This window comes from Lipophrys pholis (genome assembly GCF_963383615.2).
Source record: "Lipophrys pholis genome assembly, chromosome: 5".
Taxonomy (NCBI): domain Eukaryota; kingdom Metazoa; phylum Chordata; class Actinopteri; order Blenniiformes; family Blenniidae; genus Lipophrys; species Lipophrys pholis.
In genome coordinates, this window is record NC_137628.1 from 11,334,374 (window position 1) to 11,361,750 (window position 27,377).

The 27,377-nt window shown below is 40.4% G+C and overlaps 2 protein-coding genes across 4 annotated transcripts; one reads left to right on the plus strand and one right to left on the minus strand.

Annotated features, from left to right (window-relative positions):
• Positions 1 to 6,521: 6,521 nt before the first annotated feature.
• ifngr1 (interferon gamma receptor 1) lies at positions 6,522 to 16,796 on the plus strand. Of its 2 annotated transcripts, none has more exons than XM_080463441.1 (7): positions 6,522 to 6,719; positions 12,486 to 12,600; positions 12,728 to 12,915; positions 12,994 to 13,169; positions 13,637 to 13,805; positions 14,642 to 14,769; positions 14,868 to 16,796. In XM_080463441.1, exons 1-7 carry the CDS (start codon positions 6,653 to 6,655, stop codon positions 15,249 to 15,251), a joined length of 1,227 nt encoding a protein of 408 aa, XP_080319567.1. In that variant the 5' UTR covers positions 6,522 to 6,652; the 3' UTR covers positions 15,252 to 16,796. The 2 variants fall into 2 exon arrangements, with proteins under 2 accessions (XP_080319567.1, XP_080319568.1); XM_080463442.1 differs by having other exon boundaries at positions 12,798 to 12,915.
• On the minus strand, positions 16,602 to 27,178 carry ltv1 (LTV1 ribosome biogenesis factor). 2 transcript variants are annotated; one of them, XM_080463440.1, is made up of 11 exons: positions 26,808 to 27,178; positions 25,894 to 26,025; positions 24,458 to 24,652; positions 23,506 to 23,593; positions 22,857 to 22,989; positions 22,297 to 22,501; positions 20,743 to 20,870; positions 20,464 to 20,603; positions 19,234 to 19,286; positions 18,681 to 18,875; positions 16,602 to 17,349 (listed from the first exon to the last, which is right to left on the minus strand). In XM_080463440.1, the coding sequence occupies exons 1-11, from the start codon at positions 26,808 to 26,810 to the stop codon at positions 17,239 to 17,241; spliced, it is 1,383 nt and encodes a 460-aa protein (XP_080319566.1). In that variant the 5' UTR covers positions 26,811 to 27,178; the 3' UTR covers positions 16,602 to 17,238. The 2 variants fall into 2 exon arrangements, with proteins under 2 accessions (XP_080319566.1, XP_080319565.1); XM_080463439.1 differs by having other exon boundaries at positions 16,778 to 17,349; positions 25,894 to 26,186; positions 26,808 to 26,993.
• Between the last annotated feature and the right edge of the window lie 199 nt (positions 27,179 to 27,377).

Below are 27,377 nucleotides of genomic sequence, written 5' to 3' on the forward strand. Positions count from 1 at the left end.
AAACAACAAGATCATCTTATTTTGATTTCCAAAAAGAGACACATTTCTTCGTTCTCAACATACTCAAGCTAAACACAAAGTGTACGTTGTGGTGTGCACCTTGAGGGAGGTTCTCCCAAGCAGAATGAAGTGGGTGTGTCGGTGACGTGCAGGGGTGTGTTGGTGACTGGGAGGTGTCAAAAGAGGAAGTGTGGTGACGCACCAGGAAAAATGTTGACAGGTGAACTGTTATGTGGCTGGAGGCAATAAAGAAAGCCGACTCGACTCCTTCGTCCGTCTCATCTTTCCCAGCCTCCACAACGTCATCTATGATGATAGAAAATTCAGTTATATAGCAAATCTATTACCAAAGACATTTATTTGGACAGGCTTTTCAATATGAAAAGAAAGTATAATCTCTTACAGAAAATCAAAATACAACAGCATGATGAGCATTTTCAAGTTTTCATATGACAAATAAATACAGAGCAAATGAGAACACATATCTCAATATTCCCTGCATGTATTTGTTCTCCTGAAGTCAACGACCATCTCTTTTGGGTTGGTGGTGGCCCTTTCTTACAGTTTTATACAGTGAAACCAGCCAATGTCCACTTTGCACACAAGCCACAGCTCAATCAGAACACTTCCGAATGTGTCAGGAATCCTACTTGTGTCTGACATCTGCTACTCAACCCTTTGCCAACATGTGTATGACATGACATTGACAGTTCATATACTTGCTTATATGCTGTATACTTGCTAGAAGTACTTATGCTTTCTGTTAAATACCATTGGAATAGAAATGAATATGATCACAGACTTCTATGATCGGATTTAGTCACTGCATGATATTGTTCAAGTGTGTTGGTGGGTTAAGTTTGCGTGACATAAACAGTCATGTCAGCTGCTGGTGGGCTGCCTTCTTGCAATAATCCTGAAATATTGCATGATATATATGTGAAAATACCTGCAAGTGAGTTTTTTTTTTTTTTTTTTGGTTGATTAAATATTTGTAAAATGGATTAGACATGAGATTTCACTGCACGTTTAGCCATATGGAAAGATGAGAAGGTCAGGTCACCTCTGGAAGTCAATTTAACTGTGCTGTCTCACAGCTTTGATTCACACGGTTTCACATTTTCACACATGAAATAATACATGAAATTGATTGAAAAAGAGATTTATTTTTCAGCTTATAGAACTATTTATATGAAGAGCCCGAGATCTTAACTCCATCCTACATTTAGTGGCTCTTTTGTGTGGCTTTAAACGTCTTCTTGGGGGCTTTAATAATACATATCTACTCATTTGACTGCATGTGGTGAAGTGGTTAACACTCCCGCTTCACAGCAACAAATCTAATGTTTGATTCTGGTCTTGAGGGCCAGTCTGTGTGGAACGTGACTCCTTAGCAATCAAGTGAACATATTTGAGCTCATTTTGTCCTGTAACTTTAAAACTACCAATAAAGGTTAGCGATATAAATACCAATATGCTTTGTACTATTTTAATGCTTGCTACCCTGTACGATACAATTCTAATAAACTTTGGCCGTGGCATGAAGTTTGCTGTGTGCAGACATTTATTTTTTTAATCACACAGTGTGTCCTGGCTGTAATACAGCGTAATAAACAGAAGAAGCTGCTGTGCAACTGATGCTCCTTTAGGTCTTTCCCGATGGCAGGAGAGAGCAGATCAGGTCAAAAGCTTTTGAACCAGGATGTGAGGCCAGAAAATATTTTGCTGAAGAAAAAGTCCATGAACCATAGTGGGGGTCCACTGGTGGATCCTGCCAGGTCTGGGTCAAGGGCTCAGTACACAACCACACACTCCGATTCAAACTTTCAACTCATTGTCTCTTCCATTAAACTATTCATGTGCCACTGTCTCTTCGACATCAGATGAGTAAATCCCATCAGAGTCTTCATCGGATTTCACACACAGAAGCTTAACAAGTCTCGCCGACTCCTCTGTGGCTGCTTTTCAACCCAGATTCACAAATGGACTGAATCTTTACACGGTCTGATTTAAATCCTTTTGGAGCCTTCTATCAAACGATTTAAAGAAGCTATCAAGTTCTGACTGTTTGGTGGAGCCAGAGGAGACGCCCTCCCCATCAGCTTGCGTGGTAATATCAGAAGAGTGGGTCAACATGCAGGACGTTCACATATAATCTGAATTCATTCATGGTAGAAACACAGAGCTATTTTGGCAGTTTCATCCAAAAGGTAAATCCCTCGCTGAAACTTTTGAATTGAAGAAAGAAAGAACTAGGATCCTATGCTATTTTCTTTATTTGATTATGAAAAGATTTTGAAAAAAATCTTGTGGGGGTCCAGCCCTTATATTAACAAGTTCTCTGTCAGCTCACACCAGTCAGACATTATATCATGAACTGTGCGCAATCATACTGAGTATCTCTGTTAGTGGTGAAATAGTTTAGACCGCAAGTGATTTTATTTTTCATCAAATGTCAGAATTACAAAAACAAAAAGGGGGGGGGGGGGGGGGGGATCAATTTGAGGAAGTTTGACACAGACTGGGTCAGAGTGTCTCTAAAACTGCAGCAGCTCTCTTGGGGTGTTTCTGTTCTGCAGTGGCCTATATCGATCAACAGTGGTCCAAAGAAAGAAAAGCAGTGCACCAGGAACAGGGTCGAGGTACTATAGTTAAGACTGCTGCAGACGTTAAAGGAGCATCACAGTGTGGGGAGGCCGTATCGCTGCAGGCCCATCAGGGTGTCCATGCTGACGCCTCCACCAGTCAAAGCACCAACAGTTAGAAAGTGGACCACAAAGCTGTGTGATTGCAGTTCACCTGTGGGGTCCAAGGCAGACTGGAACCAGCCAATCAGCTTCAGCCCCCAAACCAAAGAGCTCAGCAGGAGTCCACTGGGCTGCTCCTCTGTCTTGGCTTCTTGATGGTCTTGTTCAATATAAAAGATTTGAAGCGGGAGGTTCTGGATTAGCTATGTATGTGGTACCACATCTATTGTTCTTTGTTAGAAACATGACTCTATTGAGTGGTGCCCCATTTGTATTTTGAGTTTTCTTTTGTTCTCTCTTTTCCCTGGTAGATAGCTATATTTTGGGGTTTGTGCACTCTTATCTTTCCTCATGGATTGCTTTTTGTCCCTGTTGTCAACAAGGGAACAACTAGATGCAGTGTGTTGCTTTGCATGAAAATGGAAATCCTGCCTTCTCCCTAATCCTTGCTGTAGACCATGTAACCCTTTCATGAAGATGGTATCCCCGGATTCAGATAGTTCACTCTAATACCAAGCAACAATGGTTCAGGAATGATTCAAAACTTTACAAGCAATCAATGCAATACTTCAATTGTCATTGAAAGCTGTTAAAAATCCTTTTTGTGCCTTTTTAGAGGTGTGTTAGGGAAATATTTGAAGTCTGTCAAAAGAATTATTGAACTAATATTAAGCTGACCAGAATCAAACATTTTACAATTCATGGCTTCAAGCTTACTTGAATTTCTCACTGAATTTCTGAAAAAAGTTGTACAACTTTGAGGTGGCAATAACAAAATAAAAAGGCACCCTAAATGTGCATGACTGGATGAATTTGAAATAAGACCTGATATCCTGTCATGTACTAAAGGGTTTTGAGTGTATGATCAGGATTCTAGGAATCCTTCAAAAGCAGCACCTCAAAGTTTGACACAGGTTTAATCTGATCAATTTACTACAGTTGGCCTCCTACTCTCTAAAAATCTCAATCTAATTGAGCATTTGTGGGATGTGGTGGGCCTACAAATCCATCGCTCAGCATTTAAAGTAGCTGTCACCCACATCTTGGTGTCAAACACAGTAGCATACCATCCAGTAGAGTCAATGCCTGGATGAGCTGGTACTGTCCACTAAAAAAAAACCACACAATTCTAGGCAGGTGTTCATAATGTTGTGACTGATGGAAGCAAAGTGTATTTCCATTAAACACAGGCTTAATATCACTTTACATACCATAATGAAGATGAAAAGATAAACGTTAAATTAGGCTCATGATGTGACAATACACTCTATCAGGGGTCTGTGTTTAACAGATTCACAACATCAGCTGAAGGATCAAGAAGAACGAGTGACGCCGACTCAAAGCTACAAAATTAATTCAAGTTGTTTGCTCTCGCAGAGCCAGAGTTCAGGCGAATTTAGTTTGTTTCTCTGCTGAGAAATACCAGATGTTGTGGACGCCGCCGATAGCAGCAGTGATCACTGGCTGACATGCCCACAATCCAGCTGTACGGTTCAACATCTGTCTGGAGTGGACCCAGCGGGATGCTCAGTGCTTTGGGAGGGGGGAAGCGGCTGGCGGGATGGATTTGTCCCTGTGGGATTACTGGAACAGGCGTGCAGCAGGCAGCTGTAATTACTGCTCACGTGGCGAGTTGAGTGGGCAGAAATACGGGAAGCCGGGTGCGAGTGGAGAAGAGGATCATGGGTAGAGTCCGACCTGTCATGACACCAAGTATTCTGTGTTTTTCCATCCTGTGAGCACTGACAACTCCGGTTCAGGAAAAGCAGATTCCTTCATCAGGGCCGCAAAAACAACTGGATTTAAAAAAAAAAATTTGCAATCAGAATGTAGCTGTAAGAAAAAACAGAATTGAATGAAGTGCACCTGAATATTTCTGATGTAATTCCATGTTTGAGTGTGTGAGAAGGATTTTAGTAGTGATATTTGGCAGTCACAAACCTGTGACTAGAAGAAAGCTAGTTCTCTTCAGAAAATTAAAATGATGCATTTCTGAAGTGTAACGTTACATAACAGCAGGTGAGCCACTCAGATTTCCACTAAGAAACATCCATCCATCCATCCATCCATCCATCCATCCATCCATCCATCCATCCATCCATCCATGACAGACAACCACACACACTCACATTCACACCTAGGGACAATTGTGGGTCACAAATTAACCTCAGCTGCATTGTTTTGGACTGTGGGAAGAACCCAGAGTACCAAGCGGAAACTCCACACAGAAAGGCTGACATAGTGCCAAAAATAACCTTTAAATTCAAACTTTCACATTTTTCTTTGTTGTGGTGGAGATATATATTTTGATGAAGTCTATATTTTCTCAAACCTGAAAATTTTTTACCAAAATGTACTGCAATCGCAACATGAAGCCGATTTAAATGATATAAAACAATTAAATCTTTCAAAAATCATCTGTAACTGATGCATTTTGCATCCTTTTGCATGCACATTTTCACACTCACCCTGGCAGCCAGATTGGAGCCTCTTGTGGGCCTATTTTGACCCACAGCATTGTTAATTTTTGACAACATTTTCTGATTTAGTCATAGTCTTTTGAGTAACACGTCATTTAGTTTTCGTCTTATTTTAGTCATCTGAAACCTTTTTAGTCTTCGTCTCGTTTAGTGGACTAAGTATCATGAGAGTTTTAGTTGACTAAATCCACAGCGGACTTAGTCGACTAAGTGTTGCTCCAGATTTTCCAGTGACTGGAAATATCTATCAGTCAACGAAATTAACACTGGCCCACAGGCCTTAAAAAAACAATGGACAGTTTCCCAGGTCTGTCATAGAGTCAGGAAATAATGTGTTAAATGCAATTACATTTTAAGTAAAAACTAAAAATTATAATAAAAAAATATATGTGATTTTCGGGTGGTTTGCTTTGTACCACCTAATTTTATTCATTACTTTTATCTATTTGTATGTGTGTTACAAATATTCTTTCTTCTTCTTCTTCTTCTTCTTCTTCTTCTTCTTCTTCTTCTTCTTCTTCTTCTTCTTCTTCTTCTTCTTCTTCTTCTTCTTCTTCTTCTTCTTCTTCTTCTTCTTCTTCTTCTTCTACTTATTAAAGTAACAATACTATTGCAAAAACACATCATCAGTAGGGTATAACCAACATGTCTCACGGCGTTCTAAACCCAGCTCATGATCCCTATTAAACGTGAACAATCCAACACTTTTCTGCATCACAGTGACAGGAAGAGCTGACATCGAAGGATTAAAAAGCGACGTCGGTACGAACGCTTGGCCAACTATTCCTGTGGTAACGTTTTTGATACCTCCTGCTTAAAACTCCAAAAGTCAGAAGGATCTTGAGGCCATGCTTACACATTCTGTATTCATATTGAAAATCAAGATCAAGCATCTATTTGCCCTTCTGCTCAACGCTTTCATTATATTGATAATAATCATCACCATCATAAGGATTATATTAGTATTAATATTTATTTATTTATTTAGTCAATTCCTTTTGTATCTTGCTTTTTGTTTTCTCCTGATCCAGCAAAATAAAAGGTGCATCCATTCGAAATTATCAAAGCAATGTATCCACATAAACTCACTGACAGCCTTGTTATAAAATATATTTATGATCTGTATGGCATACTAGTAACTGTTTAAGCAAATAAAAATATGTTTGGAGAGAAAAAACAAAGTTATTTTTAAATGACAAATACTTCCGTCTTTTAATTTGAATGCAGCTGAGGTGGTGACGTCACCGCCAGGTGTATCTCAGGTAGAAGGAGTGGATCCACGCCCCATCTTATCACACAATCACACTATTTCACAAGCAGTGGAGAGAGCAGGAAGAGGAGCTGCCGCTCCACATATGAGGCAGAACAGCGGGACGTTGAGCCTCGCGTAGCCGCTCAAGGACGCGCTGAAAGCCGTGTAGCAGCATGCGGAGGGACGAGGCGTTCAGGGCCCTTCTGGTCCTGCTGGTCAGCATCGCTTCTGCTGCTGCGGGTGAGTGAACCCTCTCTGGGCTGCTCCTGTTCAGTACACTGCTTCAGGAGACACAGCACTGATTTACTTTCCCTCCAGTTAAGCTGAGAGTGAAGGTCAAAACCCCCACGGATCCGGTTTTACAGCACCTCTGTCACAGGGCCCAGTATCAGTCCAAAGACTGAAATCAAAACTCTGTAAAGGACTTTGTGAAAATGTAAACAAGATTGTATTTTAAACATTGAAGTAATGAAGGTGATGATATTGATCTTGATGTGTACATTAAAATGGTAATATTTTCCTAAAATATATGTACAATCTAAAGACATGTTGAAGAAAATATATCATCTTATTCACACTTCTTACATTATTTTAACCTTCTGGTCCTTCCTAACTTTTATGTTAACTAAACTTTTTCATACAATCAAGCTGTAAATTACTCCTAATTGTTCTTTTAAAAAAACGATTTAAATGTTATGTTTTTTTAATTTAGATAATCATTTATATATATATATATATATATATATATATATATATATATATATATAAACTTTTTTTTATTTTTGCAGGCTGCTATATTTTAATTGTTAATTGTATCATTAGTTTTAGTGCTGGATCAAAAATGCAGTGTATATTCATTTTTATTGTTTATAAAATGATGATTTTAGTTGCTATATGTTTTTTTTTTTTGTAAAAATAATGCATCAAATAATGTTTGAAACCTTGACAAATCTTAATTGTGAAAAATAATAGTTTTCATAACATGAAGTGCAAATTTTGCTTTTGAAATGTACCTGGATACCAGAAGGTTGATACATACTATGTATATACAATGCTAGAAATTACATTCATTCAAGGAAAGTACTTTTTATAGCCATTTATTTGAGAACTCAATCAACAGATTATATATATATATATATATTTTTTTTTGTAATTATTCAGCAGCCCATCATAACAGAATTTGTTACAGGTATTAAAAGGTTTTGTGTCTTTTTAAAATCGCCAAATTGGGACTTGAGCTTCATCACTTCAATCTGTACTTTATTTCTATCTTCTTAAAGCAGGATTACAGTGTGATTTTGTCAGATGAAAGCTGGGCAATCGTGCGAATATCTTTGATTTCAAATCTGTGGTCTGCTGTCATACAGTGAGTCGGGTTCGCAGACAGCCGGGCAGGAGACGATCGACCGGCAGTGTTATAAGTTTCACTAACTCTAAGAAGCTAATAGAACAGGAGAAACAAAATGACATGATCAAATCAATACCAACACTGGACCGAAGAAAATGTCGGATCCAGGTTAGAAATGGTATTGACTTGTTTGTGTTTGACTTGTTGGGGCGGGGCTTAGCCAAAGGTCAATTCAATGGGGAGCGATGTGTCCTAGTGGTTAAAAAATCGTCCATTGTTTGTCAGCGCGTGCTGAGGTATGACTTTGGGACAGATGTTCCCATGTTGTTGTCCCTTCATAAAAGAATTGTGAATCTGTAGTTGTTCATTTCCACCATGTCTCACAGCTGATGTAAACCTGACTCGCTTTGGTCTGTACAGGCTGTTACTGTCATTCAATAACTTTATAGTTTCACTCTGATATTTTTGAAGACACAGGACAAATACGGTTGTAAGTTTTTGCTGAAGTGCCTCGGACTCTTTACTTCACCAGTTACACCCAAGCCTTCATACCATAGAGTAAACAGGCTGTACCTGTTTGTCCTCAAACATAACATACTTATAACAAACATAATTCACTGTCCGTCTTACTTTTGTCATTCTCGAACCTTCACCTGGACAAGGGAAAAGCTGTTAATCTCCCGCACTGTAAAGCAAAGGTCAGAGCATAAAGTTCTGGGATGATTGTGGAACAAAAAAAAAAGAGGGTGAGGTTTGGATTCAGCTGCAGTTTAATGACGTGGTGATGACTCGCAATGTCTAACTTGTTGCTCTGCATTCAGATTATGCCATAAAAGATCCTCCATGGCATACCTTTAAACAATGTCTTGAAGGGCTCACGGGGAATTAATAAGAATTAAAAGCAAATATGAATTAAACAGCAAGATAAAATACTGAATTGATGAGTTGAATTAAAAGAAAAAGGTTTACAAATAAGAGTACAAAACAGTAACAAGTCAGTTAAATGAATGTTTGAAATATTAAGTTCTTATAAATCTGTTAAAAAGCTTTACACTTAAATGTACTGATATTCTCCACTTTATACAGTATCTTCAGACACTTTAGTCACTATTCGTCTCTATCTTCTTTACCGTCCAGGCAAACTTTATGACCAAATGAGCAGGTTTTGTGACTTTCCACCGAATCCTATTTACCTGGAGCCGCAAAACATGTCTAAACTTTGTGATGAGAGGAATACAGCTTATAAATTGTCACGTATAATTTTAGATCTTGTGTTGCATTTATGAACACTAGATCATGTGTTTACACTTTAGGTTCCTCCAATTTTTAAGCTATTTTAGGCAGTTTTTTTTTTCTTTTACAGAATCTTGTCAATTTAGTTTATTCCCCCCATTTCCTGTGGTTTTAGATGTTGCCCATTTTACTTGTGCCATTTTTTAAAGCCCTTTTCAGCCAAGAGATAAGAGTCCCTTTGAAAATGACTCTGGTGTGTAAAATCAAAATAAGGTAAAATGTTTATTTTGGTATAATTTTGTTAAAGCGTCACAGAGCCATCACAGAAGGACTAAAGAGCCTCATGCCGCTCCAGAGACGCAGGTTTCAGACCGTTGGTTTAGTCCGTATGGGGTCTTTCATGGTGACAGTATAGAGAGCAAAGAAGCCCAGACATTTGTCTTCTTCCAACTCCCTCCAGCCCCCCAGTTCAAAACAGAGATACAATCTCTCCAGCGCATCCATGACAGTCCTCTGGGCCTCCCCCCAGTCAGCTGTACCTGGTAAATCTCTAAAGGACATCCTAATCAGATGAACAACCTCAACTGGCTCCTCTTATTGTGGAGGAGTAGCAGCTCTACCTTTAGTCCCTCCCAGATGGCTGAATCCATCCATCCATCCATCCATCCGAACTGTTGTTGTTGTGTACAAATAGACCTCAGCTCCTCTTTAGTGTGAGTGCTTGGTCTCAGCCTGATGTGAACATGGTTGGATTGGACCTGTGTTGCGTGCAGCTGCAGCTCATCTGGGATTTCAGTGTTGAATCTGCGCGTCACGCGTTTCACTCCCGGATTTCTGATAAAGACGCAGCGAAAAGTCCTGTTGATTGTCATATTGAGATTATACCAGTGGGATTACACGACTGTCTGCTCTGAATATAATTTCAGTGACTGCCTGAAAAAAAAAAAAAATTTTCTTTTAACTGTTGAATTCTGTTTTCTATATTTACTTTAACCTGAGGTACAGTCAGAGGGAGCTGGAACTGATCCAAGCTCGCATTACTGACCTCCTCCTCTCCCCACAAAGGAAACACCAAACTTTAACATAAAGATGACTATTATCAGAGATCAGCATGTCAATGTGGAACACAAGGCTCTTTTGGTGTCAAACAAGTAACTTGTACATTGTGGTTCTTTCTCATGCCACTTTTTTGGCTACATTGACTTTTGTATCACGAGGTGGAAAAGCCGTGTTCATGTGGCTACGCCTTTTATTACTACTTTGTGCAGCTCGTCAAACCACATGTTCATTTTCTGAGCCATTGCTTCTTGTTTTAAGTGCATGACATCTTTTGATACTTTCCATGCAGCTCTTTTGCACACGAGCAATGAAGGACAAGGTGATTACAATATCTTTGCTTGTTTCTAAGACTGAATATTAATGAGCCATGAATATGGATTTCCAGGCTGTGGTTTATTGGCATTGAGTTTCTCTATATTTGGTATGTGATATGCGTCCAGGAGAGGTGTTGCGATCTTGTGATTACAGACCGAAATAGTCAATCAATCTATCAAAGAGGCCAAAGTTGGTAAAGGTGCGTATGTCGGGGGGCAGTTTGTTCCAGGGTCTGGGAGCAGCAACTGAGAGAGCCTGATTTTCCCTGTTTATAGCTGGCTCTAGAGGCTTCCAGTAGCAGCTGGTTTGTGTACCTTAACATCCTTTCAGTGTATCGGGCAGTCATAAGTCCTGATAAATGAGCAGGGACAAGGCCGTTGAGTGCTTTAAAAACAAAGAAATAGTGAAGCCATTTACTGAACACTGTGTGTATATATTGATTTGATTCAGGTTTATTTCTATAGAGCCAAATACGACGGTAATCTCAAGGCACTTTTGCAGAGAAGACCAAACGAACCCACGTGAGCAAACTGAGGAGACGGTGGGAAGGAAAACACTCTTAACAGGGAGACCTACAGAACCAGGAACAGCAGTGGAGACTTTCTGCAGAACCAGACTAAAGTCGACTATGGAGTTCCACAGGGTTCTGTGTTGGAACCCATACCTTTCACCTTGGACATGCTTCCTGTATGGAATATATTTAGGAAACCCTTCATTAACTTCCATTTGGAACATGGGAATTTGGGATCTAAAGTGGAGCCTGCTGCTCAGTTAAGCTCCAGCTCCCTGTGACACAAAGATTAATACAAAGGATGGATGGATGAATGAATGAATGGCATTGAGTGTCTGTGTCTCCCTCAAAATACAGGAGAGCTGTGCTCAACAACAACACTATTACCTCAGAGATTCACATCCAGTTGAAATAAAACCCACCTGAATGTGTGACAGAGCTGTTTGGATCATGTTCGATGTCCCAGTGTACCTAATAAAATGACCAGTGAGAGTACACATAAGACAAATGTAATGAAACTCATTCAGCTGTTTTTGTGGAATATGTGTATATGTAGCACAAACATGATACAAGAGTTTTATTGTTTGTTTAACTTGCTCATTGCTGAAAGTAATAAGGAGCAGTTGATTTGTCATTATTGAAGCACATGTGCGTACCAGAGGTGAAAAGTAATGTAATATTTGTACTTTATGATTTGTAGTTAGAGTCCCGGCTAGCTCAGTTGGTAGAGCATGAGACTCACAATCCCAAGGCAGTGGGTTCATGTTCCATGCCGGGCGCCACCTTCCTGTGGGCTCACCACCTGCAGGAAGGTTCTTAATCAGTGCAATGTGATCTGGGTGACGGTGCTCAGACTGTCACCCCCGCGACCCGGAAATGGATAAGTGGGAGGAGATGAGATTTGTAGTTACAGAGAAATGATAAAAGCAGCTGATCAACACTGAAGCAGAGAAAGTTACTACTACAGTGATTGAGAGCCATTTCTCTGCTTCTTTGTCAAATATTGAAATGTGTCCATGTAAGTTTTAAATGTGATTTAGTCTTTTATATTCACAATAAATTCAAGGATTTGACATTAATGTCTTTGTGGTATGTAGATGACACCCACATCATCTGTTAATACTATCGACCATCTGGTGTGCTGGTTTTGACACACAGGCCATATATTTGCCCGCTGTTCCAAGTTTGTGTTGTTAAACGTAACTCTGAATATAAATATAATAAACTTTGGCCATTCTCAGCTGAGAGACTGGCAACCAAACACACACGTTCACATCTGTTCAGTCTGCAGTCCTAAAGGCATTAAGCACATAGCAAATGATGCATGGATCAGCCATAGCGTTAGGGGCACTTCTGGTGAAATAATACAAATAAACATGTATTCTGGAAAATACAATACTTGCTGTTTTTATAGTGACACTGGTCAAGACACAGTTCACAGTCGGAGTCTTACAGCATTTGTTTGGTGCAGTTTTCAGACTTTTTTAGGTTTTAATTTTAACCCCCCCCCTCCCTTTTTTTTTTCTTTTCTACTTTACAGTTCGTCCTCCAGAAAATGTCCACGTGAGCTGCCAAAATACTGCGGTCACTGTCAAATGGAACTACCCCGAACACCAGCCAAAAACCCGTTTCAGGGTTACGGGATCAATCGAGGGGTGAGACTGAGCTGTGATCTGTTCACATTTTGTTTTAAGATATTGATTGATTTTTTGAATTACAGTTTTTTTTGTATTTTGTTTATTGTGATGTGTCGAAATAAAATTGTGTTTTTGCCTTTCATAGAAAGAAAGTCCTTGACCAGAAAACCAACGATCATCACTACGATCTGACGCAATTTGTGTGGAACTTGCAGGAAAACTACCTGGAGTACCTTATTGTCCAAGTAACAGCCTTACAAGGAAACAACCAATCTGAAAATGTGAACTCAAATTCTTTTTCCTTTAACCACTATAAAAGTGTTCATACAGAATGTAAGTATTATTTCAGCAAATATAAATTCAAGTTAGATCAGAAGGTGCGGGAGGTTAAACTTGGGTTTTCTGTCTCAGGCTCGTTAGAGTTCCCTCCTGTGGAGATATATGTGAAAGCGGATGCAGGGATGGCCACAGTGAGCTTCCCCAACCCGATCATATGGTACAAAGAAGTGGAGCGGACCTTCAGCGCAGACTCTATGCCACTGCTCAACTTCAAAGTCTCATCTGTCAGAAATGGGACAAACTATCTTGTAAGTATCAGTTGGGCGGCTCTTATCCGGTGTTCCAGTCAAAGCAACTAATCCATTTAGATAAACTGTACAAAGGTTTTAACACTGAAGCGTGTCTATTGCATCTATTCTATTAATCTATTCTGCATCGGTGAGTACTCATAGAAAAACCCTCCGTTTTTTTGCTACTATATTTGACCAATAGTGCAAGTAAAATGTCACCAGATAGACGAGAACTATTAACAGTACATGAAGTACAGGAGGCTAATTTACATCAGGTTTTCTTATTAGTAATCAATTCCGTGCATTTTATCGTCAATGCTTAAATAACCAGTTTGCCTAAGTGGTTTTGAAAATGAAAGGAAGTAAATTAATCGGTCTGTTTTGTAGCTGTCTGTTTTCCTGTTATTAATGCCACTCGATAAACCCCAGAGGTGTTTCAATATTGGGTTTCTGTTTGTAATGTTGTAATTTCATATATTTATCAGGGAGACACTCGTTTTCTTTGCTCCACTGAAAACATCTGCAAAGTCAATGTGACGCTACCCAAGGACGAGAAGCTGTGCGTCAAACTGAATGGATACTTGTTTGACAGAATGGGCTTTAGATCAGTGAGGTTCAGAGAGACGAATGAGACCTGTGCTCTGGATTCACCCGGTGAGTTTGAACTCGACTCGAGTTTCTTGCATCTGCATAAGTGGGTGTTGATCTTAACATTTTAGGTTAAATCTCTTTCAGGTCCCAAACCCAGTTTTTCCTTCTTCCATAACCACAAATTTAGTTAAACAAAATAGTTTATGTATTGCATTCTTTTTTCTGTTTGTTTGCTTGTTGTTGGTTTTTTTTTCAGAATGAACATGACATTACAGATTTTGGAAGTGAAAAATTGTACGATTGTCTTGGGAAAACACTCACAAGTTGAACTTAAAGTTGATGGCAGCTACACGTCTCTAAAAACGTTTGAGCAGGGCCCAAATGCAGCCGCATTAACCGTCACAGCTGATTATAGGCCCAGAAAAGGAGAAAAGTGTGGTCAGGTCTAATGCTTCTCTGCGATGCTGAGACTGTTTGTCCGAGTCCGGGCAGTCGGAAGTTGAATGCTATTGGTTTGTTTGCGCTTGGGGGCAGGACTTGGCCGAAGGTTTAACTTGCTTGTGTTTTGGTTCATCAATACATCCAGCAGAGGGCAGTGCAAATTCTTGGTTTCATGTAGAACAACATTTCTAATTCAAATATTGATGAAATAGTTCAAAAGAAAGACATCAGACTTTACTGATCCCGCTTGGGGAAATTCCTTTTCTCGGTTTAACTCATCCTGTCATAGCTCGGAGCGGTGTGGCACCCGGGGAGCTAATGGGGGTCTAGGGCCATACTCGGGGACAGAGCTGATTTGTAATAGATTGGAAAAGAGTGTGAATTTGTCAAAGACAAACAAAGCAATCTTGTTCATGTGAAAATGATTAATTGAAAGCAAGTTGTACTTTGTCTTGCAGGAAGCGGTCCGGTAACACTGGCTGTGATTCTGACGGCTGTCGTGTTCTTCCTAATCATTATGGCAGTAATCTTCCTCTGTAAGGTGAAGGCCTGGACCACAAAGACATCCCAGCTGCCCAGTACTCTGGTAAGATGCCTATTTAGAAAACAGGCAAAACTGAGGATGATTTCACTTTAAGGCGTAGTTGTAGTCAAACTTTCTGCCTGCTGTTTGTCTTCACAAAGATTCCATCGAAGCAGAAGCACGAGGATCAGAGGTTGAGATATGACACCGTTCCAAATGAAGACATCAGTGAAGTGTCGATAGTTAAGCCCTCCAAGAGTTTGTCCACCACATCTGAGGACAGCAATCAGTCCCAGAGCCACAGGGACCAGGGTGCTGGTTTGAATCCCGGTCATTCTGAGGAGGCGCTCTACATACACAGACGTCTTTCAGAGAGCAGCAACCAGACAGACAGTGATTCTGCCGACTGCTCTGTAAAGACAGACTGTGTTTCAATTGAGTCGGAAGGAGAGGACACCGCACCGGTGTCGGCTTATGACTGTCCACACGTTCACATGGTGGACATGGGTGACGGAGACATGGTCACAGGGTATGGTGGAAACTAAACCAACTCTGCCAGGATTTTTTTTATTTTACCTTCTGGGATGTGTCAGTTTTGACTCGGAAAGTCCAAGAGAAGCAGGTTTGCCTCTGGGTCTTACCATGGACGATGGTGTCTTTCTCAAGAGAGACTTCGATTTCTTTCCAATCATCTCCAAACTCTTGATTTTTGGTGACTTTGTATGTTTGTTCAAGGAAAACTGCAGGGTTTTAATGTAACTAGCATTGGAAACATAACAAAACTGAACACAGTGCAAGGAAACGAGTCAAGACCCTACCTCAGTTATTCAGTTTATTAATGGAAATTTGTGAGCTAACTAAATGGCTTGTTCAGTCTGGTAATATCACTTTATGGCCAGATGGGATGTCATGTCACTCTAGCATCTACTGGTTATTATATTTTCTTGGGTACCTTTTTCAAATAGAGGTGAAATGATGAGCTACTGCAGCTTCTTCAAATCTTTTGCGCAGGATTTTGGCAGCATTTGGTTGTATTCTAGCTTTAGCCAATCATTCCATGAGGATCCTTCTTTCCTCTTGTTAGTCTCATTGCAAGAACAGAAGAAGAAACAAGGACTCATTTCACCATCTGGTGGCAAAAAGTGGTATTACAAGACTGGATTTAGTTCAGTTTGCTAACCCTGGTGAATATAGCTGCGGGATAAAACACACATACACCAGTGAAGTTGATATGACTGTTATTTCAAACTGAAAATATTCCACTCTAGTTTAACCGAAATCAATCCATATTTTTTCACTAATAATTACCGTCTCGAATTTTTGTACTTTTAAGTTTATATTTCCTAACCTTTTTCTGAAAAACCTGATGGTTAAAGTCGCTTAACAGCAAATTTACCATTTGGATCTTATTTTGCACACAAGTCTATCTTTCCTGCAGTTGAGACCACTCCAAATTTAAGATGAGCTGTTGGGACTCTTTTATCCTGAGGAAACTAGCCAGTGATCTTCCCTTCACTGTCTGTCTGTAGTTAATCTGTGTACCTCTGGAGAGCTTATTGTACTTTCACCTGTTTTAAAAGAATCATTTATATTAAGCTCAACTTAAACTCACAAAACAGAACCAATCATAAAAATCTGAACAAATGAGACCAGACTTCCTGTCTTAAGTACTCGTGTTGGGATTTTTGCAGAAGTCACACTTAGTTTGTCAAAAACAAGCAGTATGATCTCATCTAAAACAGGTGGGCAGATGTTACAACTGCGAGATGTACTGACACTTTTCCATTTCCCACTGAGTGTTGTTCTTGCCACACTTATCATCGAACTGCTGAACTGGGTGTGTCAGGGTTGGTGTGGGAGTGAATTTATTTAGTGTGCAAGAGGATTAAAAGTTTACTTTGTAGATGTTTTTAATATTTCTCACACTTAAATAACTTTCCAAGTAAAGTAACTTTTTACATTATAAACTGTCTTGCAATGGGATTTTCACTGTTTGCATGAAAGTGAACCTTGTTTCACTTTCAGCGTTTCTGCTTTGAAGAAATCAACACAAATACACTTTGTTTTTTTTAATAAAGAAAGAATGACAATGCTGCTTTTTTCGCTGGTAATGGGGCAGAGAAGTGAAATCAAATTTCAATTGGTTGGCATGAAAAGGCGATAAAAACAAAGTGTCATTTCTAATCCAGGATTAAATATTAATCCCAGCCGATAACACCTTCCTAGAATTTTGAAAGGAGCAGCTGGACAAGAAAATAAATATTTTGAAAAGTTTGAGCTCTGATCAGAACAGGAAGAAACATCTTCATTATGACCACTATGCCTGGTAAACACTGCACTGATGCAAGGTTTTGGTGGGGAAAAAAAGCCTTGAACAGTCCTGAGTTGTCTCTGGATGCATTGAGGAAATAGTTTTCTTCCTCATGTTTGGCTCATTCCACTCGTTCTCAGCTCCTCTGAGGTGAAAGAGCATCATGTGTCCACCGGTGAAAAGTCTGAGGGACGGAGAGCTGCTGGTAGCTTCTTCTTTTTTTAGAGTTTCAGGCCCTGAATGTTCGTTCTGAGGTTCAACATTTGCTTTTCCTGTCGCACTTTTTCCTCCTTGAACGCCACCTTGTTGGCTTTTTTCTCCACTCTCCTCTCCTAAAGACACAAAAACACACACGGGTACAATTTAACATTGAAGACACACACACACACACACCAGTTAGTGGGTTGAATATATTGGAAACGATTTCAATGAGCTTAACAAAAATGGATCAGAGCTTCTTGCTACTTCCGAGTCCGCAGTGGGCATTATCTCTCAAAACTGATCTAAGGAAGGTGCCAGATACCAAAACACACCTTCAGAGGTCTGCTGGAGTCCCAGGCTTCACAGGTCAGGGTAGAAAAAAGGAGCATTGACACAATATTGGGCAGGTGATAAACGTGACTAGTCAGAGATTTGAATTGAAGCTCGAGCACAAACAGTGAGATACGTCCATTCATGTAACGCAACTGTCTGATCCCTCTACAACACCGGTCTGGAGCAACTAGTGACTCTCGAGCTCCTCCATCAAGGCTTCAAGCAGTTTTCATTAACTCACAGTGAAACTGTTTTTCAATATATGCTCCGCCTGCCCGCTGCAAATGATTAATAAATCCCAAAAAGAAACATTTGAGAAGAAAAGTAGATGGTTTCTCGTTTGCTTCCAGTGATGCTGGAGACAAATTCACATTTAAATGTTGATGGTATGGCTTATCAACTGAAATGGAAGTGTCCACACTCCGATCGACCAGCCACCAATAATTATTGGCCGATCTCAATGCAAAAGTATGTGATCGGCGTTTACCGATCAATGCCTTTCATTGCCAATCACAAAAACTGATCACCTGTCACCAAAGATTTGCTGACATCATAGACTCAAGGTGAGAAAATGATCGAATAATGATGAAAAATAAGCATTTACTTATACATAGTTAATGGTTTTATTTTCAAGTCCTTTGACTGAATAGTTGATGCATTGTGCCTGCAAGGTTTTTGTATTTTTTTCTGCTGAAAAAGTAAAAACATGTCTGAATTGTCTAAACTAGGGTGGTTTTCTGGTTCCTTTTTTCCCCAAATCATCTAGCCAGTAGCACTCATCACAACTACAATGAAAAATTTACAGCCAAAACATATGAACACTATTGGTGATTGGCAGCATAAAACCTGATCGGAGCATCAGCATCACATACACTTTGGTCACTTTAGTGTCCCAAAGACTTTCTTTTTGGAATAAATACAATAATGATTTGTACTTTTCCCCAGATGAACAAGTTTGATTTAAAAAAAAAAATATATATATATATTGCTGAAAAATTAAGTTATTTCTATAAACAACAAATTGTGCTCATATGGCCTCTGTCCTTGAGAAAAGCTTCAGATTGTATTTTGGATTTCCAGACTGGAGGATGTTTGTCTTGTGGCTGCCTGAGCTGCTCTGCCTCCTCACCTTGCGCTCCTCCTTGACGGCTTGTTTCCGGGTCCTCCTCTCCTCCTTGCTCTCCTCCTTGCTGCGGGGCTGTGTGGAGACGCGCGGCAGGTCCGAGTCGTTGATCATTGTCATGCGCTCCGCCTGCTTGGCGGTCAGGCCTCTGTTGGGCAGGACGTCCAGCGGGACGCCCGTCTTACTCGATACTCGGATCGGCTTCGGATGGGGAGAAGGGGGGGGGGATTAAAGAACTCAAACTGCAAAGAAATTCTTCTGGCATCTATTTGTACATTGTTTTGTTTTTTGTTTTTTTAAAGCTCCAGTGGGTCAACAAGACAAACCTGCTTATGACAAAGAAAACAGCTGTGTAGTGAGCTGCAGTCTGTTTTAACACATCTTCCTGTGCAGCTTCAAAGAGAGACTTACTACACCATCTTGTGGTAATAACTTGAATAAAGACTAAAATAAACAAACTGAGCTCGCTTTGGGACTCCTTGTTTTGTCTCATCACTTTACACCAAAAATAGTAAGTAATTTAGCTTGTATTTGACTTGTAAAACTTTCCTTCTCTCACCTTTGATGGCTCTTCAATGACTTTGGGTCTGTTGTATATGTTGGAATAAGTACCTGGAGGAGAAGAGAAGCACAGAGTGAAACACAAGACAAAAAGAGCAGCTGATATGAGGCTACAGAGATTCACAGGAAATGACTGACTTTACACAATGAACACTTCTAAAGCCGTGCAACATCTTTTATACGGGAAGAAAGATTCATATTCACGTGACAAATTGTGGATGGGAATAAATGAAATCATAATTTACAACATTCGGAGGAAGATGCTCTATAGTCCGGTTAACTGAAGTTACATTAGTGGAGGAAGATGCTCCATAATGTGGATGTTAGTTGAAGTTACATCAGTTGGTGGGAGGAAGGTGCTCTATAACCTGGATGTCAAAGCTCCTGCAGACTGAGCAATTTTAACAATCTTGTTATGGCCTTTCATTTTCCAACAATACACACTAACTGCAAGTGAAACAGGCTGCAGGTCACAGCAGCAGCTACGATCGCTCCAACTATTGGACATTTTCTGATATTGATCGCAGACAATGACGTCGGCCGTCCTTGAACCGGGCTCACGGTGCGACGTTACGTCATCTATTAGACCCACGGCCACAGATTTCACAACGACTCTCCCAGGATCCCAATCTTTCGTGTGTGACAGCAGAGAATCGCACAGTGTGTGGGAGGCTTCAGCCGAAAGGGAAGCAAACTCATTTTTCTGTGTAGACTATGATGGCAACAAGCTCGGCCGCACGGTGGCGCAGTGGGTGGTGCTCTCACCTCACAGCTCCTCCAGAGCGCTGCTCTGTGTGGCTGCTACTGATAGGTCGATTTGAGAAGGAATTTCCCCCTCTGGGGATTAATACCATGCAATAAAAGAAATTAAGAGAAGCTAATGTTACTTAGAGCTTCTCCTCATCATCCTGCTGAGCTTTTAGTAACGAGTGAAACTTCATTAACTGCAACTGTTTCACCAATGTCAGAACAGTAAGTGACTTTTAATTATGTTAAAGTTTATCTGCACTTTTCCGCTGATTGACTTTTTACAGCACGTTTCAATTTCTCTGGTAGAGTCCATACAATCTGCATGTGTATACGATCAATACTCCTCCTATTTTTTATTTAGCTGAAGCTGCTGATTGGTGCTGAAGGTGGAAAAAGCTGGTTTGTCTGAACTGTGAGAAGAAAACTACTTCACAGAACCAAAAGCTCAGAAAGAGAGAGGAAGGGAACGGGAACTCACTGATGATGGTCTCACAGTCCCACTTCTCTTCTGGAGCTTCAATGACGACCGTTTCCATCTCTTCCTCCTCCTCCTCGTCTTCCTCCTCCTCCTTCACCACAGGAAGCTCTTTAGGACCCAGATCTTCAGGTCTCAAATATCTGAACCACAGGGAAGACTCATGTTAACATTACAGTGATGATAACCCACCTACACACACCTTCACCAGCAGCATACAGATGCAGGAGGTGTTCAGATAAATCCCCCTCCCCGCTGTGGTTCATGGAGCTGTTGACTCACTCCTTCTCTTTCTGTTTAAAGTAGTCTTTGATGACCTCCTCCAGGCGGGCACTGTCGGGTTCAATGAAGCCCTCCAGCTCAGCGTTGTCCAGAGCGCCAATCTCATCGTCGTCAAACTGCTCGTAAAACTGAAACCACAACGCAGACGCAGCGTTACTGAGGCTGCTTCAAGTAACACAGCAGGAATGAATCCAAAATGACCCGTAGTTCATTTAGACGCATTCAAACCCCCGAAAGGTTTTTTCCCCAGTATTTTGGGGGAAATAATACATTTTAAACGGAACAACAGCGTAGTTATAAAGAGAGAAACACGTTCTGTGAAAAACTGAGGAAAGTGCTTCATTAGCACCGAAAGTTCCTGATGGAAGTAAATTTACTCATCGAATTCATCGCATCGTGACATCACAAGATGGCAGCCATATAGGATTAAATGTATTTGAGTAAAGTTTAAATTTAAACTACAGATGCACTGACACAGACGACAGGACCGGGTCCGATACTGCCTGGAGTACTGGTAGATGGAAAAAGACCCCCGATACAAGTCGGCAAGTATTATGTGACGTCATGTGTCAACGTCACCCGCAGGTAAGAGGATAAGCGATGTCCGCAGTTTGAAGAGTCTTTAATAATAATGAGGATGATAAAAGTGAGACTAACTGTAATTTATGTCCTGACAAAATATCAAGAGAAGGAGAGAGAATCTTCATACACCAGCAACTTAATCATCAGAGACGTTTGGACCAGCAGAGTTAGTCCCATGTCACTCAGTAGTTTAACTCCAAACTATCTACGTGCTAAAGAGTTTCAAGGCTCACACACCAGCAATGCTACATGCTACACATGATTACAGTATGACTGATACACTCACTAACAGTGAGCTCAGTCCCTCTCTCTACAGGATGCATATAGAGTGTGTATATAGACGCTACGCACTGTCCTCTACGCACTGTCCTCTACGCACTGTAGAAAAGAGTAGAATACTGGAGCCTTCAAGTCTGTTGCAGGTGTGTGTAGCGTCGACGCCGAGGCTGTGCGGCGGTGGTTTGCAGTGATACATAGCCTCTGCACATTGTTTGCGTAAGAAGTATGAATTGAGCTTTGTGGCACTTAATACCTAAAAACCTTTTAAACCTTTTTAATATTCTTCTGTGTCTGTGATGCTGCTAAACAAAATGTAATTGTTAAATAGTTGTTAATTGTTTTATATAATAATAAATAATAAAGCTTGTTACTTATTAAATACTTGTATTGGTACTCTGTTTCGGCAAGCAGCTGAAGGTTAGTACCCGTCCTTTAAAGAAGTGGTATCGGTGCATCCCGACTTAAAACATATTTGCACAATAGATTGTTTTAGTGTGTTATCTCATGTAATGTTGCATGTCTGTTCGTTTCATTAGTGACCAAAGTCCCTGTGGGCTGGTTTCTTCAGCAATGTTGCAGGTTTTGGCTTCAGGAGGGTCAAGACAGAAGCTTTAAGTTAACATTGACTGAAACATCAGCGATCAGTTAGAGACTCATCAGTGACAGAAGTCGGCATCATAACCCGAGCTTCACCTTTTCAAAGCGGTCGTCCAGGAGCGAGAGCTGCTCGTTCCTCTTCATCACGGAGGAGGTCATGGAGTACTCTGTGAAGCGACTCTTCGTCTCTTCATCGTCGAACAGGAACTCTCGACGGCCCCCCGAGAACCCCCCCTCAGAGTCGAAGTCCTCTTCCTCGTCAGTGTCCTCCCACTCATCATCATCGTCATCTCCGTCTCCTCTGTCACACATGAAGAAGTCAGAATCAGATGAGACGAAACTGAAGATTTTTACAGAATTCACACCAACACCCGGTTCGAGTGCAGTCAGGAGCCGTTCTGTTATGTTCTCTCACTGTGTACGAGAATTTGCTCTGGTTTCCTCCCGGGCAACATGCAGCTGAGGGTAAAGAGAGAGTCTAAAACTGCCCTGATGATCGGGCAGGAGAGTGACCTGCCTTCAGCTTCCACTCTGACTCGGATAAAGTGAAGTAGAAGATCTCTGGACTATAAACCTTAACTGCAGCGATGATTTAAAAAAAGATGACTCCACAGCAGAAATCATCAATCAACCAGTGAAGGATGAACATTTCTTACTCTGGGTCCTTGACTCCAATAGCACAGTTTGCTTTCACCATGAAGTCGTCATCCAGAAGGTTTTCGGGGTCCTCGAAGTTAAAATCTTCATCGAGAGCCGCAACAATGTCAGGGTCCATGTCCAGCCGGGGTCCTGAAGGAAAAGAGAGCAAAAGATCCTCAAGAAGGACAAACGGTGATACTTGGACTTGTGGGTATTTACATTATTTATCAAGAATAAGTATGGAAGTGACAAAGTGTGTGTAAAGTTTACATGTATCTGATCTCTCTTCAGCCATCGTTGATTTTCTAAGATGATCAAAAAATCTGCTACAATTTTAAATCAACTTTTAATTAAAAGTCCCTGAAAATATAGTCACACAATAAATAAACACAATGCTCAATCAACCACTAAACTAGTATACATCTCCGATAACTGTCTGGTGTTTTAAAGCTTCTGTTAACAGTTTTCTGGTTCACAGTTATTCACTATGCTTTCAGGAGTTCGGTAGTCTGAGGCTGCTTTAGATCAGAAGTCACTTTTCTTTGTTCTGACAAGAAAACACGCCAACTTGCTGCCTTCTTTTCAATTTATACATTAGTGTTTCCCAAAACGTAGATCGGGGCCTAAAGTGGGTCACCTGGAACCGATTTGATTCGAGTTGTTTACCTGATATTGGAGCGGCTTTGTTCAGAAGTCCCACCTCCTCTTCGAACTCTGAGGCGAACACTGACGACGGCAGGTTGATGTTGGACGCCTGCTCATCACAACAAGAATGTCCATCAGTTTTCTGGTCACATATTCTGCTTCCTCCAGCAACAGATATATTCATTATTTCTGAATTACTTTGAGTACTTCTACTTTGATTGTTCTTCATATGTTTACTCAGGAGCAAAGCTTCTCTTCCTTTATGATCCTTGTGGCCTTCTCAACAATCATGAACTCGTGAAATGAGTTGAATCATTTCATCTCATTATCAACAGGGGGAAAAAGTCAACTGTTTGCAATTGAAGAGAGTTTTTAAAGACCTTCTTTCTTCTGTATAAAGGAACTAAAACTTAGAGACTGTGAACGCTAATGATGCTAAAATGACAGTTCTTGTCTTGCAGCATTAAAGCTGCTCATTCCGTTCAATTCTTTACTAACGGCACTGAAAAATAAGAAACAAAATGAACATTTCTAAAATCATACTAATGGTGACCTTGGAAAAATTCACTTAAAAAAAATGATTGAATCTTAAAAAGTTTCAGTATAAATCAGAGAAAGCATTTGATTGCATCACTCTGGTAAAATCCTAAGCCTTGACTTCAATAAAAACACTTTAATTTTACCACCACAAAATTAGTTTTATCAAAAACTCTCTTGAAAGTAAAACAGTTGATACTTTCACTGAAATCCTGTCGATGACAAAATGGAGCGATTGAGTGCAGCTGTGCTTTAATACCGGCCACATGATGGCGCCATATCCACAAAACTCTTGTTTGCTTTTCCTTTAGATTGGAAAATTTTTCTTCAGGAGAAAAAAAACAACTTTCTTTGTGAAAGTAACTACAGTTTTATATACGTTTGTTTCTGTTACAAGCTTTCATCACAACAGTGGGTGAAATCTGAGCCAACTCACAGGAGCCGTCCTCTCCTCCGTGTCCTCCTCATCTTCTTCTCGGTGATGGAGCGGTTGTCGGTCCGGGTACAAGGGGCCGGCAGCGACCAGCTCCGTCGGGCCGGACGCCTCTTTTAGATGCTGCAGGTAGTTGTAATCGTCATCGTAGAACACTCCGAAGTTCCTCTGCTCCTGTCGCTGCTTCTCTACGTCCACCTGAGGGAACCCAAAGACGCTGATTCATTTCAAGAAAACTAGTCATCCATTTAATTCCTTTATTCCGAGTCGGTCACTGCTGACAGGACTTTGGATGACCGACTCTGATTGTGAGGCTCACAAAACTTTCCTCGCTACTGGACGCTCAAATTGTGAACAAGTTCTTCCAGAGCAGCAATTTCTCAGAAGCAACTATTTGAATAAAAATGACTTAGTGTGTGTCGTTTATTTTATTTAGCTTGCATGTATTTGATATTTTTTGTAATGAAATTTCATTTATATAAAGTCCGAAAATTTATATCTTGGGAAGAATTTTGATTTGTAAATGGCTCAAACGTACTTAAAGTTTCTCAGCCAGAAAAAAGCTTTAAAATATACTTTCCACAAAAAATATCCCTTCTGCACAGAGAATAATCCAATACACGGAAACAAGAGCATTACCACTCATGTCCAAACGGCAGTTGTCTAAATCGATCACACCAAAGTCGATATGTTTACAAACAAACCGGAATTAGAAGCCATCAAACTGTGTTTATGTTTCACTAACTGACGTCATCTTGGGAAGCCTGCCGCATGGGTTTCTGGGATATTAAAGATGGCGCTGCGGCAACTCCAGAGAAAAAAAAATCAACATTTGACCGATTTAGTCTGGAAACAAAAAGCCAGATTTTCTCAAAGAAAGCCTATTCAAGCGACAGGAATAACCTTGATTGTTGTTGAACTGATAGTAAAACGTTTTTCCAGTGGGAATCGAGATCGAGTGTACAGACGGGATCTTGCATCGGGAATCTGCAGGCGTTTCCGTGACGCTGAGATGTCAACACACCCGGACATCGTCCGTGAAATATAAATGCTGGATATACGTGTTTATCTGACGAATTTCATTCAGAAATGTATTAGAGATGCACATCAACAACTGAAAGTTTCTTGTTTGTCCCTTGTGGATTCTGGTAGAGTAACTTTATAATCACATGGGAAACCAATAATAACCCCATAGGGTTTCTTCATACCATAAAAATATTGTGTTATTGAATAACTGCCAGATAATAAAAGATATCTTAGAAAAAGGTGCAGAAAAGTAAGCTGTAAATAAATCTAAATATCCTCTTCATAAAAGGCTTCAAGACATTTAACACCACACTCTGGAACGCCACTGTCTGGAATCCTCCAGGAAGGAGCCATCTTCCACTTTTGAAGGCTGTTTCTGTATCAGAAATATCTAAAATATTTTAGTTTTGTACCTTTGTGGCTGGCAGGAGGACATGCTGCGGCGCTTTCTCATCTGCAGCCAGCGGATCCCTCTGACTCCTGTGGACGAGGTGAAAGGTCACGGCCTTCTTCTTCTCGATGAACGACTTCTTCTTTCGATGAGGCTGAAACACAAAACCACAACACAACTGATGATTTACCATCCTTCTTACTGATCAGCTCCTGTGTGGAGTTTGCATGTCCTCCTCTCCTCTGCATGTCCTGTGATGGACTGATGACCTGTCCAGGGTGTGTTCTGCCCTCGCACATAGTGAGCTGGGATCGGCTGAACAGGATAAGTGGGAATTAAGATGAATCAAAATCGGTCCATGCCATTCAAGTCACCAGCTTTAAATGGGGCGTATTATTTCAACATAAAATTAGAAAATGCGGCTTCAAAGTAACGACGAATACTGGTATTTACTGGTATCCTCACAATCTACCACATTTGTTCAGAAGTCACGGTTTTTGGGTGTGTACTGTGGTTTGGTGGTTAACAATCATAAAGAGAAGCTCCCTAAATCAAGTCCAATTAAATAAGTTTATATGTTTGTTCTATGTTTGGGAGGATGTTTATCTAGGCACTTTGATTTTCCTCCCATAAAAAACAAAAACGCGTGTTTGAAGTGAACTGTTGGACTCAAGACTGTAAATGTGTGTGAAACCGTGAGATAAACGGCTGAGCTGAAATGAGCCCAAACTCCGCTGGGATCGGCTGAATTTAACTTTACAGGAGACCTATTGAGTACTTATTAGAGCTAATTGTCGGTTGATCTCCGTAACAAGTCAGTACAAGTTGCACACAATTTCCCTCTCGGATTAATATATTTTATTCTATTCTACTGTTTTTGGGACGTTGCCAAGTTATCCGCTAACACGGTTAGCTTAACGTGAGGCGTCATCTTACCATATTGTTATGTTATGACTGACAGTTTTCTTCAATGGGTCAGGTCTAAAGAGCCGTCACACTTGAGATAGGACCAGCTGTGACGACGAATTAAGATTAAATCCGGAAAGTTTGGCTGTCGTTTATCCACGATGTGGTCTCCTTCAACATGCTGTTTCTGCCACCATGACTGGAAAGAACCAAGTCAGAGAAGAGCCGGGGGTGGACGCTGCAGAAAAACGTTTCAGTTGGAGAACACACACAATCATTTAGCAATTTTTCTTCATAAGAATGTCTTTTTCCTCACAAATAATATAAAACTAAATTGGCTTTACGACTTTTCACGATAAATCAATCCATTGTGTACTATGGCTGTCTTCCCCGTCTACACTGTAAATTTAGTTTAGTCCGAGTGATCCTTTTTTTCTCCTACAACTTTATTTATACAAATATGAACGTAGTTAACAGATGGCAGAGCTATAACAACAAAGAGGCACATTTCTGATTTATTCTGTGAAATAGTCCCTCTGTAGTTGTTTTTCATTTAAACAGCCTCCTGTAACCAATACATGTCAATTAAAATAACAGTTT